We start from the raw sequence: 21046 nt of genomic DNA, 5'->3' as shown, positions 1-21046 counted from the left end.
AGTTTTCTTTTAAAGTTCAACCTAAATTGCAGGATGTCTTCAAACCTTTAAAATATTTATCCACAAATACAGACTTTAAAAAAAAAAAAAACTGGAGAGAAGAAAATTTTAAGAGAGAGACATCAAATAGTCATCATTTTGAAGAAAAAAGTGAATATGACCAGCCATCATTTTGAAGAAAAAAGTGAATATGTCGAATTAGTAGACCAGTATGCTTTATGAGTGTGTATGTATACTTACGTGGGCGTATGAATCTCTTCAAAAATTTTTCTTTTTGTTTCACATGTGTTTTTTTTTAAAAAGACTCATGGGACATAACACCACTGCTGGATGCCTGGTACATTTAAGAAACCTGACTGCATAAGAAGCGCTCTACATGGGCACAGGATGTTACCTGGAATCAGAACTAAATGATCCTGACTTTTCTTGATTTTAAATGGTAAAGTCTAAGTACTTTTTGTAATATTATTCTGTACTAATGATGGTCAGTTATTTTTATTTGTATTATCAATATTCACAAATTATTTCCTAAATAAGCATTTAAAAATTCTAGTGCTAATTCTGGTGTTAAAAAGTTTGCAAATCTCTATAAATCTGGTTTTGAGAGAGTTGATAGTATTTGACTTTCTTTGTTAGAACCAGTTGCCAAGTAATAAAATTGACTTTTGAAAATGAAACAGCATCTGTATGTTTGTAAACATTTTCCATAATAAAAGTGGGTTAGGCTCCTGGAATTTGAATCCAGACAAAGAGTCTTTCATAAGTTACAATTTGCATACGAGTGTTGTTTTTCAGTAAGGCTTAATTATTATAACCTGGTATAACCAGTGCAGGAAATACAAAGCTGCTTCTCTATTTTGGGTCGTGTATATTTTCTCTTCCTGTGGTGGCTGGTATGGAACTGAACAAAGTGATGTCAACCCAAAACAGTTCCAAATCTGATCTGGTTTCACCTGAACTTTTCTGTTCCACTTTGAAAATCCAGTTGACCTGCTTTTCCTTCAGAGATTCTTAGCATCCACAGTCATTTCTGAATGTCTCCTTCAGTGGACCCCACTCCTAAGTTGATGAAGAGTAGAATGGATCTGATCTCTTCAAATATTTGGGGCTGCTGATGCCAACTGATGGACACTAATGGATGTGTCTGGAGAAACCCAGATTAGTAACAATTTCAAGGCAAGGGGTGCTAATTACCACTGGCCCAGGATCAAAAACTCACCAACTGAGACTTCCCTGGTGGTTCAATGGTTAAGACTTCGTGCTTCCACTCAGGGGGTGCAGTTCAATCTAAGATCCCGCATGCTGTGCAGTACAACCAAAGAAAACAAAAAGCAACAATAACCCCTCCCTCCCCTGCAAAATAAACACCAAAACTCACCCTATGGAGAATTCAATAATTACAGCCTAGGTCTTCAACTGTATTTTGCACCTCAATATACCTCAGAGGTAAAGTGTTGATTATAGGATATTCTAGCATATCCTTGTACTCAACTTTTTAAAAAAGATAATCTGGCATTAATACTAGAGATTATGGGTTTCCTTTAACACTTTTCTCGGATTGACCCACTTTGTTTTTGTCTTCTGACCTCATAGCAAAGAGGACACTTTTCGAACCTGATGAGAAGATGTCGTAAAAGATTCTATTTATATATGTGTGTGTACCCTTTCTATTTTTCTCTTAGTGCTATCGTCCATTTCAAGATGCCTTTGCACTTTTGATAAATGCAAACTGACAAATCTCCAGACCACGACAGAGAGGAAATCAGTACTGCTTGAAGCCTGAAAGACTACCCTTAATAAAGCCAAGTCCCCAATTGTTGAAATGCTGAGGAAGTTGTGGAGGAGGAAACTTTTTTCTTTTCCCACTAAATACTGCTTCTTATTTCTTGCTTTTTCGGTGGTCACATTCACTGTTTTAAGAATTCATCAAAAGACTGAATTTGTAAATTTTGGACATTTGGAGCTGTTTGAAGAGAATCCTAGTAGTAATATTAATTGCACCAAAATTCTACAGGGTGATGTAGATGAAATCCAAAAGGTAAAGCTTGAGAGTCTAACAGTGAAATTTAAAAAGCGCGCTCGATGGACAAACTATGACTACATAAACATGACTGGTGATTGTGCTTCTTTCATTAAGAAGCGCAAGTATATTACAGAACCACTTAGTAAAGAAGAGGCGGGATTTCCAATAGCATATTCTATAGTGGTTCATCACAAAATTGAAATGCTTGACAGGCTCCTGAGGGCCATCTATATGCCTCAGAATTTCTATTGTATTCACGTGGATGCAAAATCAGAGAAATCCTTTTTGGCTGCAGCTGTTGGCATCGCATCCTGCTTCAGTAATGTCTTTGTCGCCAGTCAGCTGGAGAGCGTGGTGTATGCGTCCTGGAGCCGGGTTCAGGCTGACCTTAACTGCATGCAGGACCTCTACCAGATGAATGCAGGCTGGAAGTACCTGATAAATCTCTGCGGTATGGATTTTCCTATTAAAACCAACCTGGAAATTGTCAGGAAGCTCAAGCTATTGATGGGCGAGAACAACCTAGAAACAGAGAAAATGCCATCCCATAAGAAAGAAAGGTGGAAAAAGCATTATGAAGTCGTGAATGGAAAGCTGACAAACATGGGGACTGACAAAATACATCCACCTCTTGAAACACCTCTGTTTTCAGGCAGTGCCTATTTTGTGGTCAGTAGGGAATATGTGGAGTACGTGCTCCAGAACCAAAATATACAAAAGTTTATGGAGTGGGCAAAAGACACATACAGCCCAGACGAGTATCTCTGGGCCACTATTCAGAGGATCCCCGAAGTCCCAGGGTCATTGTCCTTAAGCTATAAGTATGACACGTCTGACATGCAAGCGATTGCCAGGTTTGTTAAATGGCAGTACTTTGAAGGAGACGTTTCCAAGGGCGCCCCCTACCCGCCGTGCAGCGGCGTCCACGTTCGCTCTGTGTGCGTTTTCGGAGCTGGTGACTTGAACTGGCTGTTGCACGTGCACCACTTGTTTGCCAACAAATTCGACACGGACATTGACCTCTTTGCCATCCAGTGTTTGGACGAGCATCTGAGGCATAAAGCCCTGGAGACGTTAAAACCCTGAATGTTGTAGGCAGTTTTAGAAATATTAATAAGGAGGCAGGAGATCTACCCCCATTTGATTCTTCCGCCTCCAGAATCCAACTGGATTCTTCAAGCCAGAGAAGCTGCATGGTTTCTGCAGAGCAGAGTCAGTTAGAAAGGCTGTATCCTTAAGCCTGGACTTAGAGTTAATGAGAGGCTTGGGCAGGTTGCAAGGCATTGTAGGGGAAGGTAGCTGGAGAAGAGGCTGAAGGCAAGCTAGCCTTTTAAAGAGCTCAGGGACTTTAAACTCAGAATTCTAAGATTTGACTTGTGCCAAAATTACTTGGAGAGCTTTAAATATGAGGGATTTTCCTGATTTGAATAGATTTATAGCAATAACTCAATCGGGATATAATTTATCTTGTAGATTATGTTTGTTGAAAAAGAAATTTGACTGTATTCTAAATGATCTTTTTAAATGATTGACTTTCTGCTGTTACTTTGAGCTATGTTGTGTATCTATATATGCCATCTCAGGGAACTTGAAAAAACAGGCTTGACTGAATGTGAATATTTCTCATTTTTGCTTTTAACAATGTATATGTGTTTTTAAAAGAAAAAGCAGTTTCTAGTTGATTCTGTGAATCAGGTTACTTAAGAAGTTAAGGTATCTTGGGTTGTTATAGTGTCTACAGAGTAACACTCAATTTTTTCAAATGTCTCTCTTCTCCAGTCTCCCCACACCCTGCTATCCAGCTGTATATAAACTAGTTTTCATAGTGACCCATATTACAGCCTCAGTCTCTTATGTTTGGTAGTAATTGGCCTGTAGAACTAAGAAAGGGTGAAGAGTCATATGTAGACAATTTCTAATGAGTGTTAAAAAGCACCAATCTGTACTATCCCCAGAAATTAAGGATATTGCTCTTTGGATCAGCTTGTGTCCATGCTCCAGACTCTTGCATCCAGCTGCCACTCTGTCACCCTTTGAAAGGAACTGGCTTCCCCACTGCTTGTTTCTTCAAGTTACCGGCCCACTGGTTAGTCCTTAGCTTTTGCATTGTAAGTTCCCTTCTCTCTCAGAACCTATGAGGAGGGGAAAGATGTCTGTTGTACCACCTAGTGTGCTTGAAGGCCTGGGAATCCTAAAGGGGAGCATTAGGTTTGAGACAGATTGTCTCAGTGTTGATATTTTTAGCATATAGTTTTTACTCTACTTTTCACCAAAAGATAGATTTGTGGTTGCTATTGCTATCTCATTTCTAAAAGTAAATGAAGATTTTTTAAAAAGCACCAACTTGGACTTTTTCTAAGGTGATAGCATTCAGCCAAAGATCTAATAGGACATAGGAAGTTTTTATCATTACCTGAGATGTCAAAAAAGAATTAAATTCATGAACTTTATTGTTAAAACTTAGCCAACTTAAATAGTATATGGGAAGTTCATAATATCACACAGTGTTCAGGCATTCAGCTGAGAAAACATTTTGTTCCATAGAGTTAGGAAACAGTTTTATCTTACGGAGAGATTTGTTATACCAACCCTCCTGAATGAAAGTTTCACACTTTGGGAGACTATCATTTGTAAACATGCAAGTCAGTGGATTGCTATGGTTTGCATGATTTAACATGGCAGCCAGTGTTGGACCAAGAAAAATATACCGACATTGAAAATTCAAGACGTGATGTCAATGAGGGCGTTATATGCATAGCATTCTGTCTCTGTTGACTTCTAAACCATCTTGTTCTTTTAATGCATGTTGCGAGTCTCTCTCATGCTCTCTTTTAGAAGAAAAGTTTTACCTGTAAGTTAGGCCTTTAAAAAAAAAACTCTACAACTCGTGATTTTCAGTGACATACTTCATGTCTCTGTCTTGTGTTTTCTTAACTTCACTCGTGGTGTCTTGACTACTATTCACTTTTTATTTGGAATATTTGCAAAGTTACAGGAAAGCTAAAAGTAATGGTACAGTGAACATTATATAACCTTCACCTGGAGTCACTGGTTGTTAGCCTCGTGCCTATGTGCTTTCAATTGTATGGATTTTTTAATTTAACAAAATTGAAAATTGAAAGTTAAAGTTTATAAATATCTAAAGTTTTTATTCAGAGCAATGCTCTTATTGTAGTGTGACTAAATCTTGTTAATGTTTAAATTGGCAGCTTTGAGGGGTTTTTTCCTCCCCATAGACATAAAAACAATGATTTTAGAATCCATTTCCCCAAGCCCCACACTAAAACTTTGGACCCACTGTCTTTTATGAAACTGTGGTACCTTTTCTTTCTAGAAAGTTTACTTAAATGTGTCTGAATATTACCCTATTGCTAATAGCTTTACAGGGATTATATAGCCATTAGGACTCTTCATTTTATGCTTTTCAACATAACTTAAATGAAATTCATACTAGTGGGACAAGAACTGGAAGAGTCAAGAAGATGGTTTCAAAAGGAAACCCATACTACATTCAGGAGGAGCAGAAGTGTAAGTTCTTTGGCAAATATAAATTACTTAAACTTCTATATGTCAGTTATTAAACACTAATTTCTTTTACTGTCATTTAAGGTCTTTTATAGGGAATTATTAGAAATTGTGTTCCCAAATAAATCCTTAAGTGTACAGAAACTGCAGTTTTTTAAATGGAAGTATTCTAGTTAATGAAGTGCTGATCAAGATTCATGTTAAGAATAAGAGTTAACAAAAATGGTTCTTCCTTGACAGGCGATTACCTAGGCTTTTCTCAGAGCATGGTAACCCACCACTCAGCCTTGAAAATCTACTACTATTGTCTCTAAACATGTGTTGATATTTGTGTCATTCAAGTACAATTTACTTAAATGAAAGAACATACATGGATTTTCCTTTGTAGTCATTTGGTGGAGGAGGAAGGCATGTTTTACTTCATTTCACCAGTAGAGTAAACTGACCTGAACTTTTTTAGTTGGCTTAGAAAAGTAAAAATCATTTCTCATTATGGTAAAAATAAATCAGTAAATGCAAGACTTTCATGACATGTGTGGTTACTGTGGGTTTTACTCTTTTGAATATGAGTGTGACTGAATGCATTTGGAAGTAGTCATATCACCATTAAAATCAGCTATTCAGAAACTAGTGCCTTGTCTCCACAAGTTAGTCTTATTTTGTTAGCTACATAAGTTACTACTTTTTTGTTAGCTACAAGCACCCCAATATTAAATTTAGTAGTTGGATCTGATAGTTTGTAACCAACAAGGGTTTTGTGTGAGTAGTTATTCAAAACATAAAAATTTATTCTTTAGGCAGAAATGTCTGAGAGAGAGGGTATTGTCATGGTAAAAAGTGTAACACAGTTTATGCCAAAAGAGCTAGACAGGGAACTTTAGAAGAACGCAGTTTAATAGCCAGTGTTACTTTCTGGGCGTCACTAGCTTCAGCTTATATCTGCTGAGAAAGCTTAGGTCTGCTGAGGAACAGTGACCGTAGATACTAACAGGTTGTTACATGCGGTCTGGATGTGGAGAGCACACCAGAGGGAAAAGGGAAGTAACCCCCCTCCCCAAGTATTGAGTGCCAGCTCCAGATGTCTCCTCACCTGATCTGGTAAACCCTTCTGTGTGCTGTTCATGAATGTCCCTCAGTCATGTCTGACTCTTGGTGACCCCAGGAACTGTAGCCCACCAGGCTTCTCTGCCCATGGAATTCTCCAGGCAAGAATACTGGAGTGGGTTGTCATTCCCTTCTCCAGGGGATCTTCCTGACGCCGGAATCGAACTCTGGGTCTTCCTGCATTGTAGGCAGATTCTTTACCGTCTGAGCCACCAGGCTGACTCTGGGTGCTCTTTAGCCCCATTTTATTTCATTTATTTAATTGGAGTGTAATTTCTTTACAGTGGTTGTGTTAGTTTCTGCTGTACAATGAAGTGAATCAGCTATATGTATACATAATTTTTAGCCTTGTTTTAGATGAAACAGACTCTACAATGTAGCACAGTTGATTAACCTCAGCTCTTTCTTGAAAGCTTGAGAGCGTTATGTATCCTTTTTAAGTCTGCTTGTCAAGGATTTAATTTTAATATATGCTTAAAGTTCTCAGAGCTTGTCATCAGAATATTGATTTACTATTTTTCAGTGTAATAAAAGCCAAACTAGAAATGAGTTATAAGTATTGGGAAAGAAAAGGCTGTTTTCATTAGTGCAGATGATAGTCCAAGTTGAATGCTCGGGAATCTGGACTTGAAATTAATAAGACATTAGCGAATATCGCCACACATGCAAAAACCAGTTTTTCCATATTCAAGCAAAAAAAAAAAAAAGTTGTTTTAAGATGTTAGGGGAATAGGTTATCTTTGATCATGGCAAGAAGCTCTGTAAAATGTATAGACAAACTTAAGATATGTGTGGGACCTGATGAATAAAATACTTCAGTAGATTAAAAAAATTTTTGCTCCTAGCTGGTAAATATTTTAAATATGACCCTTCTGCCCAGATTAATCCATCCTTCAAATATAAGTGCAGTGTCATATTCTCAAAGGGTTGGTAAAATTGTTCTAAATTTCATCCAGAAGGAAAAAAGTACAAGAATAGCTAAGAATGCTTTGAAAGGGATTAATGAAGTCAACTAATACTATATATAAAGCCATATTTTAAAGATAAATGTTAAGAGAGTATTATAAGTTATAATTAAACTCTCAGACTGAAAACAGTAATAGCCCAGAAATAGATACTGGTATATATAAAACATTGAATAGCAAGCATCGGAACATGGTGAGGAAGAGGGGACAGGGATAAACTTATTCAATAAATACCTATTTGGAGAACATTAAATTATAACTTTGTAATGTGCACCAAAATCCAGATGGATTAAGGATGAAAATAAATTGGAAGAACTTGTTGGTGACTGTCTTTACATGTAAGGGAATTTTCCAGATAAAAACAATGAGATTCATTAAGGAACAGATAATAGATTTAATTCAAAGTGTGTATTTCCCAAATATGAGAAGGCAAAAAACAGACTCGGAAAATTTGCCAACAAATTTTGAAAGAGGGAAATATGGAAGTTATTTTTGCTAATATTATTTTATTTTTTATTTTTTTTCTCTTTGCAAATAAATGGTTTTATTTTTATTTTTTTTTTAACTTTACAATATTGTGTTGGTTTTGCCATATATCAACATGAATCCGCCATAGGCATACACATGTTCCCCATCTTGAACCTTCCTCCCTCCTCCATTTGCTAATATTATTTTAAAAACAGCTTTTTGAGATATAATTCATATACCATACAATTTACCCATTTAAAGTTTCCAGTTTAGTGGGTTTTAGTATAACATCAGTCAATTTTAGAACATTTCCATCACTCCAAAAAGAAACTCTACCCTTTAGTTGTTACTCACCATTACCTCCCAACCCCTTATATTAATATATTTTTAAAAATTATTAAGATGCCCAGAGTAAAATGAACGAGTGTTAGTGCTAAGTCATTTCAGTCATGTTCGACTCTTGGCAACCCCATGGACTGTAGCCCGCCAGTCTCCTCTGTCCATGGATTCGCCAGGCAAGGATACTGGAGTGGGTTGTTATTTCCTTCTCTAGTGGAACTTCCTGACCCAGGGATTGAACCCAGGTCTCCTACATTGCACACAGATTCTTTACCATCTGAGCTACAGGAAGTATTCACAGAGGGTGAAATAAGAATACAAATTGCTAATATGAAAACTCAAATTCAATAAGCTAAAACCAATTCCTGGGCATCAGTTTTGGTTTTATTTATGAGACTGTATTGAGGAACGCATGCACTTACTGCAGGAGCAGTGTTAAAACCTATCATTCAGTGTCTTTAAAAACACTCAAATTCTTTGATCAATAATTCACTTCTTGGAAAATATCCTAGGCTAATAACCAGAGATGTGGGGCCACATTTAAACCCAGTTTTTATCAGCTCTTTATTTATGGTGAAATGTAAAAATACATAAATCTCCAGTGATAGAGGAATAATTATTTTACAAAACATATGTTGGGAATATGAAATATTCTTATAGTATACCTATGCCATGGAAAATTACTGTAGTTTAAATGAAGTAAACAAACTGAACAGGACCTATAATGTGATCTCAATTATGTTAAAAAAAAATGATGCTGAACGGAAAGGAGCATTCAGAATTTCCCTGAAATATCACATCTTGATATTTTGAGAACTATTCCTTCCAGCTCTATAAAATTGATGCTTGCCAAATATTTATTTGGAGCATTTTCCACGTATGCTTTGCCTTAGGGAGTCTTAGTGAGACTCCTTACCCCTGGCCTTTACTTGCTGGATTGGGGGAAAGGAGCTCTCATTTCCTGGAGCAATCCTCTTTTACCTACAGAAATGTTTTTAGATTTAAGCTTTGGTGATTTTCAGTGTGTCCTGAGTCCTTATACTCTAGGCAACCCTGTAAGATACTCCATTTGTATATCCTGGGTGGAGAGAACTTTTTCCAGAAGAATCATTGAACCAGTCTCAAAGGACTGTCAACCTGACTTCAGGATCCCAGGTGCTCTATAGATGGAATTTCATTTTCTGATCCCAGATGTTAATTGCTTACTAGGTGAGGATAGTTTGGTTCCTTTAGCTGCATACCAGTGGCAAAACAAATGTTCTTCAGCAGGAGGACAGGAAAAAATTCAGATGGGTAGCGTGGGAGTCTCTTGGATGAGCAATCTTGGTACAGAAGGAGGATCTGGTTTAACTCCATAGTTTTCTTGCATTCCATGTGAAGGCTTCACTACCTTTAAGATTAGCTAAGAAACAAAACCCAATGCTTTCTTTAAAAAACACACACAATTTTTTTTTTTAAGATTTCTGCAGAGCTAATCAAGAGCTTAAACATTACTTACTGGCTATTTACAGTTTACTTTGTCAAACTTATTAGTAAACTCTCACTGGCCCAGTCAGAGTTCCTTCATTTAACTTTATTCAAAGGAGACATGTTTTCCCTTGGGGAAATTTTCCCTACCTCTCTTTCTAAAGGAAAATGCCCCTTCAAATATGTTCCCTGAAACCCTTTGAGAGAATAATGACAACAGCTAATATCTGTTGAGCATTTCCTTTCTGCATGTTCTAAGCACTTTTTAATACTCACTTCATAACAACCTTGGGAGCTACTCTTGGCCTAATTTAGAAAGAGGGTAAAGAAGTATGTGAATCTGTAACAAATGGCACATCCTTAAAAAAAAAAAAAGATTTTCTTCTGATCTGTTCATCTCCTTTCTATCTCAACTGTCCCATCCATTCCCCAGACTCTGTGCTGCTCTGAGTGTAGCACTTTAAAAAAGAAGACATGCAAAGGATGGAAACAGAAAGAACCCTTGACTCATGCTGAAATTATTCCCAAAAGAGTGTGTGGGAGTGAGGCAGGAGGTAGATGCCCTTTCCACCCGCCCCCCCCAACTGCCACCCAGGGTAAAGTAATTGGAGAGTCATTCCCTATGGACTGAAACTGAGTCAAGAATAGCAGGACAATTGAGGGAGGAGTTTGGGCCCTGCCAAAACCACATATTTCTTGTTCAGGAGACTGCCCCGAGCACACATGCACAGAACAGGTTCCTTGCAGGCCAGAGGGGGAGCAATGTCAACCCAGATGCCTTTGCAGTAGGTTCCATCTTGGCTAAGAGATGTGTGCGCACACATGGAAGGCTCCTGAGATATATCAAATATGGACTGTGAACCAGGCAAATCAAAATGATTGGCCAAATGAAACCCAGAAGAAATACTCCATAAAAGTAATTCAAGCTGCCACAAGGGTGTGACTCAAGGACTCTCCCTCTGCGTCGGCTCATGGGCCTGTCTACACATACTGTCCTCTTTCGTCTTAATAACTGCTTTACTACCTTCACTACTTTTCATCTTTGTGGGAATTCCTTTCTGCAAAGCTGAAGGACCAGGGCCCTTGACTGACCACTAGTCTAGTGGCTAGGATCTGGCGCTTTCACCGCTGCGACCCAGCCTAGCCTCTGGCTGGGAACCCAAGCCCTGCTCCAAACGGTTGCAGACCAAGGCTACCTGAGATCAGGAGCAGAGGAGTGTGGTGAACTTCATTTTGATGAGGGCGACTGAAAGGGAGAGATGGGCCAGAAATCCTGAGCCCTTATAGTCTTAAAGGTAGAAGAAAGGGTTGGGGAGAGGAGTCTTAAAGCCGCAAAGGGGAATAGTTTTAACAAGTGCCATCAGTCTTCACACTAGAAGGTTTGGGAGGTTGGACAGGGAAATATTTGGGCATAAAATATATTGCAAGTGCCAACCTCCAGTTTCCAGAGACTAGTCTTCATTTAAGTATACTTTTCCTGTAGTCAGCGTTGTTTCTCTAACTAATAAGTATACCTTCAGACAAAGAAAGAAGGGTGGCCTGGGGATGGTGAGATAATTTTTGTTTGGCTGAGCCCTATTTGCTTGCTTTTGTGTTGCTGAGGGAATTATGTAAATGCGTGGATTTTGCTAAGGAATGTGAGCGGAGGAGTTATCAGTTGGAAAGACCAGAAAGGACTACTGGGGAGGCAGGGTAGTGGGTTAGCCTACGGAGAGGAACTTGAGGGCAGAGGGAGATTGCGAAGGGAGCCTTCACCTTTTCCTTGATGGTCAGGTGATCCATCATCCTGCTCTGCCCAGGGGTGGTAGGGGAGGAGGAGGTTCTTGGGACCTCAGACCTCCATTGCTAACACCAGGAGGAGTTGTTCACCCTTTGTCTTTCCACCCAAATCTTCAGGAAAATCTGCATCAGTGAGAATGGATTTTATGCTTTCTGAGCATTAGGAATTTAGAAATTGGCCTTTGTTGTCCAGGCGTTTAGTCGAGTCCAACTCTTTGTGATCCCATGGACTGCAGCACGCCAGGCTTACCTGTCCATCTCCAATACCTGGAGTTTGCCCAAGTTCATGTCCATTGAATTGGTGATGCCATCCAACCATCTCACCCTCTGTCACCTTCTCCTTCTGACTTCAATCTTTCCCAGTCTCAGGGTCTTTTCACATCAGGTGGCCAAAGTATTAGAGCTTCAGCTTCAGCATCAGTCCTTCCAATGAATATTCAGGGTTGATTTCCTTTAAGATTGACTTTGCTGTTTGATTAGTTGATAAGTTTGATCATCTTGCTGTCCAAGGGACTCTCAAGAGTTTTCTCCAACACCAAAACTCAAAAGCATCAATTCCTCGGCGCTCTGCCTTCTTTATGGTCCAGCTCTCACGTCCACACATGAGAGAGCCTGTAGGCAGGCACAAGAAGGAACAGAGGGCCCACAAGCAGACCCAGCCGTGTACAGGTGGAGTTTCTCATTGAGGAGAGAATTCTATCCAAGCGGAGCATGGAGATGATGTTCATTTATGGAACCTGAGAAGCCTCAGCTGAACTGTTTGCATCCAGGCTTTCCCACCTCTGATGGGGTCTTTGGGGTTACATCTTGTTGAATGGGTAGAAATCAGAATAAGCCCAACAAAACTGATTCTGATAGGTGTCAGTGCACATACCAGATCATACCCACCAAACTGCAGGTTCTACTTGAGAAAATCCTTCTATGACCTACCCAGTTACTCAATTTTCATCCTGAAGTGTAAGCCTGTCCCTAAGGTTTCTCAATAATGCTTCACTCAGTCGCTCCTCTCTCGTCATCATCAGTCTCTCTTCCTCTCTCACCTGCAGCATTGCTACTTGCCAGGCCGCCTGTTCTTGAATGCTGCCTTCCTGAAAATGTCACCAGCAATCTGGTCATAAGACAGAGCGGAGTCTCTTGCTGATGGCCAGTGAAGGAAGGCCCCATCTCCAGGCTCCTGGTAGCATCTGGAGGGAGGAGGGCTTAGCCCAGCTATTTCAGAGGTTTTGAATTCTGCTTGGTGGGTCTGATGATGTAGGGTCTTGGATAATGACACTGAAGAGTAGTGTAGATTGGAGGAAGCAGCGAAGGTGACGATTTTGAGGGAAAGGGTTCAAACAGTCCTGGGGTTTAATGCTTTTTATTTATTTTGATGCTTTTTATTTATTGCAAAATTCATTGGTCTTAGAGGATGTTCCTGCAGTTAAAAATGAAGCTATTTGCCACTTCTACCTTTCAGGACAAGCGTTTTCTGGAATAATAATGTTGTGTTGATGAAGACCACGTGGGAGCAGATGAATTTGCTTCTCACCACCTTCCCTCTGACCTCTCACTCTTCTGATAACAGCAGCAATAACAACAACAATAATAACAAAATATATTAGCACATTTAATCCTCACAACAGTCTTATGGTATGCACACAATTGTCCACATTCTACAAGTGTAGGAATAAAGTCACTCAGGTCAAGTTACTTGACCAAATCACATATCACCTTCATCATCAGAGTGATTTGTCAGAAGTGAAAATTTGGTAATTTCACATTCTTTCTTAAACCTTTCAATGACTGCCTGTTGCCTAAAAGATAAGGCCTGATTTCTTCAAATGACGCAAAGGCCCTTCCTGATCTGACCTCTGTGTACCTCTCCAGTCCTCCTGTTTGTACATGATGCTCTGTTTGGATCACCTGTGGTTTCTGAACACGCCTGTGTGCTCAGTCAGTCAGTTATGTCTGCCTTTGTGACCCCATGGACTGTAGCCTGCCAGACTCCTCTCTGTGGAATTTTCCAGGCAGGAATACTGGAATGAGTTGCCATTTCCTACTTCAGGGGACCTTCCTGACCCAGGGATCGAACCTGTATCTCTTGCCTCTCCTTCACTGGCAGGCAGATTCTTTACCACTGCACCGCCTGGGAAGCCCTGGTTTTCTGAACACAGGATACTATTTTATGTCTCTTCCAATAGGTCTCATCTGGGGTTTTTTTGTGCCCCACCCCCCATTTCCAAGTGAAAGAAACCAATCTGAAAAGGTTATATATCCTGAATGGAGACCATAAAAAAAAATTCAGTGGTTGTTAGGGATGGGGAGGGGAGGAATAAACAGGCAGAGCACAGAGGATTGTTAGAGCAGTGAAACTATTTTCTGCATGGTCTGAAACGGTGGACACCTGTCAAAACCCACACCACGGACAATACTACAAGGGACCCTAATACAAACTATGGATTTGGGTGAAGACGATATGTCAAGGTAGGTTCATCTATTATAACAAATCAACCACTCTGGTTTGGGGTGTTGATAGTAGGGAAGGATAGGGATGTAACGAGGGGACAGGATACAGAGGAAAACTGCCCCTTCCACTCAATTTTGCTGTGAACTTACAACTTATTCTAAAAAATAGTCTATTGGGGGGCTTTTCTGGTGGCTCAGTGGTAAAGAATTTGCCTGCCAGTGCAGGAGATAGCGTTTCGATGCCTGGTCCAGGAAGATCCCATATTCATTGTGAAATAAGACCTTACTGAAAATGAAATGCTGCACCTGAGTTCAAGTATTCTGCCCTGCCCACAGATATTTCTGTTCAGGGAATACGATCTTTAATCTGTTGTTCTTTGCTCGCTGCCTGAGCATGTGACCGAGGTAGCTGGAGAGCAGGTCTGATCTCATGGGCTATCACAGAGTTTGCATCTCTGGCAGGTCAAGGTTCCCTTCATTCTCCGGAGGAAGAAGAGGGAGGTGGAGGCACAGGGCATGGTCATGGGCCCCTGGATGTACTTCCCCTCACCCCAGACCCTTTATGGAAACTCACAAACAGGGTCAGGGTACACCTGTTTCCTATGATGCTGGACTGCACTTTGTATGATATGCAAAGAAGGAAATAGGGATGGGTAATGCAGATGGGAAAGATAGATGTCTGAAGATTATGGCTTCTTGGCTTACGATGAGTAACAATAAACCAGTAAGACAGGAGAGAGAAACGCCTTCCCCAGGCACCTTTCCACACAACTACTCCATAGTGGGGACTCAGACGGTAAAGAATCTGCCTGCAGTGCAGGAGACCCAGGTTTGATCCCTGGGTTGGGAAGATCTCCTGGAGAAGGAAATAGCACTCCACTCCAGTATTCTTGCCTGGAGAATTCCATGGTCAGAGGAGCCTAGTGGGCTATAGCCCATGGCCTCACAGAGAGTCAGACCCGACTGAGTGACTAACACATACTGCATGGTAGGCATGCTGTTGGGAGGTAATGTGACTCAAAACTGCTGTGTCATTTCAACAGCAAAATATGGCAGGAGTGCAGTGTCCAAGGGTGAGAAATTGCCTACTGTGATTACTACATCCATGCTTGTAAGCAGATTTGCCTCATCCTGGGCATGATTGACATTAGGGGCCAGGTCATTCTTTATTTTGGGGGTGGAGTCTGTTCTGTGGATTGTATGATGTTTAGCAGCATCCCTGTCCCCTACGCTCTAGATGCCAGTAGCAACTGAAATGGCTCTAGATTTGCCAAATATCCCCTGGACATTTGGGAGGCAAAATCACCATTGTTTTGAGAACCACTGATTTATAGGAAGAATTCAGTTCCCCTCACAGCTTGGAAAGAGTGACTATAATGTGAAAAATCACTGAGTGGTTATTAGAGTCACTCTAGTGGACAAATATTCATGGATGCTGCCTGTTTGATGCTTACATTTGGTGGATGAGAAGGTGGATAGATGGGTGGAGGGTGTCTCAATAGGTACTCCACTTATAGTTATTATAAAATTGGCTCCATTTCCTGTGTTGTACAATATATCCTTGTATCTTATTTATTTTTGTAGGGTTTAGAATTTCTTGACTCTGGGTAACATGACCACAAATTTCTTTGTCTTTCACCCTCACAGTAATGCTACCCACTCTGCTTAAACAAAACAATTATCGTTGTCTCATGAACCCACAAATTTAGCTACTTCTCCATCTTTCCCATAGCTTCATTATGCACTACAGGTGTTACTCTGGCACTTTCCCGAGAGGCCTTACACAGAGATCAGCACATTTTCTCTTCCTATTTTGGATGTTGATTCTTTAATATTGAACTCATGGCCAACAGCACTTGTACCTGAACCAAGCTCCTGTCACCCATGTTCCTCTGTAAGGCACATGGCCTTCTGGTGCTAAGGGATGCTAGACAATATTTCAGCTCTGCTGGGGGGACTGCACGGGTTGAGGGGGGGTGCTGAACAAAAAGCACAAAAATGCAAAAATCAGGCCACTAATTAGACTGCAAAAAGGACTAATTTTTCCAGAAAGTGTGTGGAAAAAGTATGAAAGCCTAAACGAGAAAACAGAGCCTTGCCTTTTTCTGCCTCAGCCAGGAAGGTGCATATGGGATGACTGAGATTTTTTACCTCTTTGTATTTGTTGGTGAGTGATTGTAAAAAGTGCCATGAGTGATGCTTTTGGGATCATTAATACATTTTAGTTAGTATAAATTTGCAAATACAGAATCCACAAATAATGAGGATTGACGCTATCTATATATTTAACAAGTTCTCTGTGGTACTGTGGTACTGTGATACACAGCCAAATTGAGGAACCTCTGAATTATATAATTTGTGAATGTGAGGTAGTGCTTTTATTTGTGACAGTACAAAACTTATAAAAATTTCAAAATACATTTAGATTTAATGTCCTGCCCTAATTTTAAAAAAATGTTAAAAGCTATGCCTATGCCTTGTGGTGCAACTGTGGCTGTTACCATTGGTTGAACTTTCCTTGAGGAAATCATTTTTATTCTTTTAACCATAGATAAGCAGAGAGATTTTTAAAAAATCTATGTGATGCGATACCTACAGTTTACACCTTGGGCACATAAGATTTTTCTTCTCTTTCTCTCTGCTGGTTTTGTTTCCGAGTGGACCAACAGCACAACCCTCCAGGAGTTTGTTTCCCCGAGCATGGAGCTGTTGCGAGTTTGCCCCTTCGTCTTTGTGTGCTCAGCTTTTACAGACTGTAAAGGAAATCTGTTGTTTGTGAAGACCCAGCAGTCACAGCTGTGTCCCTCACTGAGAGGTGAGGGTACTCATCATGGACCCAGGGCTCCAGTTGTTGTGGAAGCCACATCATGTTAAACATTAAACCGGTTTGGGTTGAAAAGAATGTCAATAAAATAATACACATATTTTGTAGGTAAACAGCTTTTTTTTTTTTTTTTTTAAGGTCACATTGCCTCAGGTTCAGGAAGAGGCTGGGAAATCAAATATTGAACACAATCAACTTAGATATTTTTTTAAAAAATGAGTCTGCCTCAAATGAGAAAACATGCTAGTGGTCTAGGTCGAGGAAAGAGATATATTAATATTTAATATTTAAAATTAGGATAACGTCATGAAATCAGCCAGCAGTGAAAGATAAAGCCAAGAATAAACAAGCCGTTCTCATTGTATCAAATTCTACCTGCCCATATGTTTTTGTATAACATTTGGGTGAAAGTGAGTCAGTTCCCTTTTCCAACCTGCAGAGACTATTTCAATACAGACTCTGCCTATTTATGCTTGTGTTTACAAACTGTATTGGGTTTTGTTTTTCTTTTATCTTTATTATTATTATTTTTTTTTAGTGGCATTTTCAGGTCACTTTGCTTCAATAACAAAGAAAATTATTTTCAAGTAATTTGTCTTCACCATTTCCTGTATTTGTACATAGTGATTCAGTATTAGAGAAAAGTGCATTGTTTCTGTCATATTTCCAATCTGTGTTGGTGCTCATTTGAGAAAATAAAGTTTTCAAATATGAAAAAAAAAAAAATCTATGTGATGGAAGTATACAAAAATTTAGGTTACCACTGCAGAATTAAGATAGGAAAGTACAACTGGAATAATCTTTCAGTTTTTAAAATCAGCTGAGCCTAAAGGAGCAAAGATCAGTGTATGGTGAACGTTTCTCTTTATATTTGATGCTCAGGAGAAATGAGATACTATTCTCCGCACCCCCCCACCCCGCCCCCCCCCCACCCCCCGCCCCAAATTGAAAGGAATCAAAAGATTCCTGGAACATGATGTCTCCCTCTACTTCTTTCAGCCTTACCATGATCACAGTTACTTTTCTTACCATTTGCTGTGTTTTGTCTCTCCTGCGGAATGTAAATATACTAGGGACTGTGTTTGTCTTATTTACAACCATGTCCCTGATACCTAGTGCATAGTAAATGTTCAAAAAAGTGTGGTTGAACGCGTGTATTTTGAATGAGAAGGGAAAGGCGAAAGTGAATACTTACTGAGAACTTACTATATGTTAAGCAAATTACTATTCCATTTGTTCCTCACAGACCTTTATCATAGATATTTTGCATCCATTCTATAGATGAGAAAATCAAGGCTCAGAGAGGCTTTGTAAGAAACCTGTGTCACTCCATCAGACATTTTTAGTTGCTAGCTTAGCTTGCATCTCCCCTTCTTCCTTGCCGGTAGAGCCTGAATTATGTTGAGTATATTGCACACCACCTTACCCCTAACCCTCACATGCTTTAGAGAAAGGCATTCCTAGCCCACATTCCAAGTGTACGTCCTGACTAATTTAAGACAATCAGGGTGAAGTTGTTCCTTTTTTAAGTGATTAATTTGGGGTTTGACATGTGACTCAGTTCAAACTAATGCTGGGGTTTGGATGTCCTGAAAAAGATGTAGAATTCCTAAGGGGACATTAAAAAATGTAGAATCTCTGGATTTGATGTTTCCCAGGTATGATGCCTGGAATAAATACAGTCATCTTGTGACCTGAAATAGCAAAGTGGAGAAGCTGAAGAACCAGGGTCTATGATGATGTGAATAAGCCTTTAACTAACCTCAAGGTCACTCCACCCCTGAACTTGTCAGATTGGAAAAATCCATTTCTGTATTGTTTCATGCACTTTGAGTCAAGGTGGTATTTTCAGATGAAGACATCCAGATTGACATGAATAGGTAGCTGGGAGTGTCAGGTCCAGATTTTTTCCTGTATCTCACTCAGATGTGTGCTTTCCACTCCACTGTCTTTCAGAAAGTGAAGTTGTTTAAAACAAAGGCCAGAAACTTCTGAGTCCCAAGGGGAGCTGAATAATGGGCATTGTTGTAAACCACTCAGCTTGTCCACTCTAGCTCATTCTTCATACATTTGACAGTAGAATTATTCACTGTACAGGTATATGTGAAGTAAGTACTACATGATGCTTAAGTATATGTATATATTTTTAATTTGTTGGCTCTGCTGGGTGTTTGTTGCTGCTTTGGCTTTTCTCTAGTTATGGTAAGCAGGGGCTACTCTCAGCTGTGCTGCGTGGGCTTATTTCAGTGGATTCTCTTGTTGCGGAGCGTGGACTCCAGGGCACGTGGGCTTGAGTAGTTGCAGCATGTGGGTTCAGTATCGTGGCTCCCAGGCTCTAGAGCACAGGCTCAGTAGTTGTGGCGCATGGGTTTAGTTGCTCCGTGGCATGTGGGATCTTCCCAGGCCAGGGATTGAAGGCATATCTCCTGCATTGGCAGGTGGAATCTTTACCACTGGGCCACCGGGGAAGCCCTTCAGTATATTTTAACTTTTATTTTCTTCTGTAATTGTCCCTATTTTTTCATATGAATCCTAAGTTCTCCGAGGGCAGCATCTGTGCTTTGTGTTTCCATAAGAGTCCACTTGTCAGTTTCTTTTTCATTCTGATGGGTAGATATGCAAAGTGAATTAACTGAAACAGTAAAGGATGAAATTCTAGCTCTCATAACCAAACCTCAAGAAGGGTGGAGTGGGCCTCATGCATGAGTGAACCCCAGAGTGGTCTGTAACTCATACACAGATCCAGGCTCAACAGCCCAGAAGGCTTTGCTTGGAACTTGATGCCTCCAGGTTCCCTTCCTTGGCTTGGAACCTGGTCATCGGCCATTTCCACATCAGAGGCACACCCACGAGAAAGGTGAGACTGTTCTTTGGCTTCTAAAGAAGCACCCTGGAGAAGGTCTTGTGTCACATGCGCCTTCCTGGACCAGTCACTGTGGCTGGGTACCATGATTGGCCCACCCTGAGCTCTGTGTCCACACCTGGGTTCAGAGGGGCTGGATATCTTAAAGGAAAGTATTTAGGACAGAAAGGAAAAGAGCTACCTCATCCTCCCTGGGCTTCTTTCCAGGCTGCTAGGTTCATGTTGTGTAAATAGTGGTCAGTATAAATACCTAGGGAACTTGTGAACACAAACTTGTCTCTTACTGGTCCCAAATGAACACACAGACACACACAGTGTCCCCTTACAAGCTTTTTTCCAGTTTCAGAACTCCATGCAGACACTATGGGCAGAGTTTCTGCACCCATATTTTAGAGTTGAGACCCATTTACTCCCAAGTCTTGATGTTGACTTTAATGATTGCCAGATAGCATGAACCTTTCTCCGTGCCCCTCCTTCCTACCACCCCCGCCCCCCACCCCTTGAAGGAATGTAGCAGAGAGAGAATTCAACTCACACACATCAGCCTTCTCAAAAGCACACAGCCTCGGCTCCAGTAACATGCCTTTACCTGCCTGCTTTGGGATTGAGGATTCTCACTTTTGAAGCATTTAGCCCCCAACCTTCCCTCTCAGCTCATGCATGCTCAGTCGCTTAAGTCGTGTCCAACTCTTTGCGACCCTATGGACTGTAGCCTGTGAGGCTCCTCTGTCCATGGGATTCCCCAGGCAAGAATACTAGAGTGGGTTGCCATTTCCTTCTCCAGGGGTCTTCCCAACCCAGGTATCGACCCTTGTCTCTTACATCTCCTGCACTGGTAGGCTGGTTCTTTACCACTAGTGCTACCTGGGAAGATTACTCCCCTCGTAGCCCACTCAAGCCTATTCAATCTCCAGCATGGAGAAGGGAGCACGGTGATCACTGAGCAACTTGGATCCCCCGGGGACGTAGGCGGAACAGGATGATTTCCCAGGGGGCATTGCTCTTCCAGCTGACCTGTTCTCATGCCAAATGCAGGTGAGCCAGGGAAGGGAAGAAACCATCCTACCTTCCTTTTCTTGTTCACTAACTATTAATACTGTGAATAGTGACATGTTGGAAACTGAAAGTGCTTAGTCCAGTTTCCATGTGGGTCTGTCAGCCCAGATAATGATGTGAGAATGCTCAGGGCAGCCCAGAGAGTTTTGATTCTGAGCTGTTAAAGGAGAGTTTTGGTTTCTTTATCT

General features: G+C 40.6%; 1 protein-coding gene across 7 annotated transcripts in view; it reads left to right on the top strand.

Annotated features, from left to right (window-relative positions):
* GCNT1 (glucosaminyl (N-acetyl) transferase 1) overlaps window positions 1–6078 on the top strand; it is a 46025-nt gene extending 39947 nt beyond the window's left edge. For all 7 annotated transcript variants that reach the window (XM_070375743.1, XM_070375748.1, XM_070375746.1 and 4 more), the window contains 2 exons: window positions 304–439; window positions 1683–6078. In XM_070375743.1, coding sequence (XP_070231844.1) covers window positions 1823–3109 — 1287 coding nt within the window. In that variant the 5' untranslated portion in view covers window positions 304–439; window positions 1683–1822 and the 3' untranslated portion in view covers window positions 3110–6078. The remainder of the gene's footprint in view (window positions 1–303; window positions 440–1682) is intronic.
* Window positions 6079–21046: the final 14968 nt, after the last annotated feature.

Source organism: Bos mutus, chromosome 8 (genome assembly GCF_027580195.1).
Source record: "Bos mutus isolate GX-2022 chromosome 8, NWIPB_WYAK_1.1, whole genome shotgun sequence".
NCBI lineage: Eukaryota > Metazoa > Chordata > Mammalia > Artiodactyla > Bovidae > Bos > Bos mutus.
The sequence above is the reverse complement of the archived record's forward strand: the minus strand, read 5'-3'. Positions and strand labels throughout refer to the sequence as shown.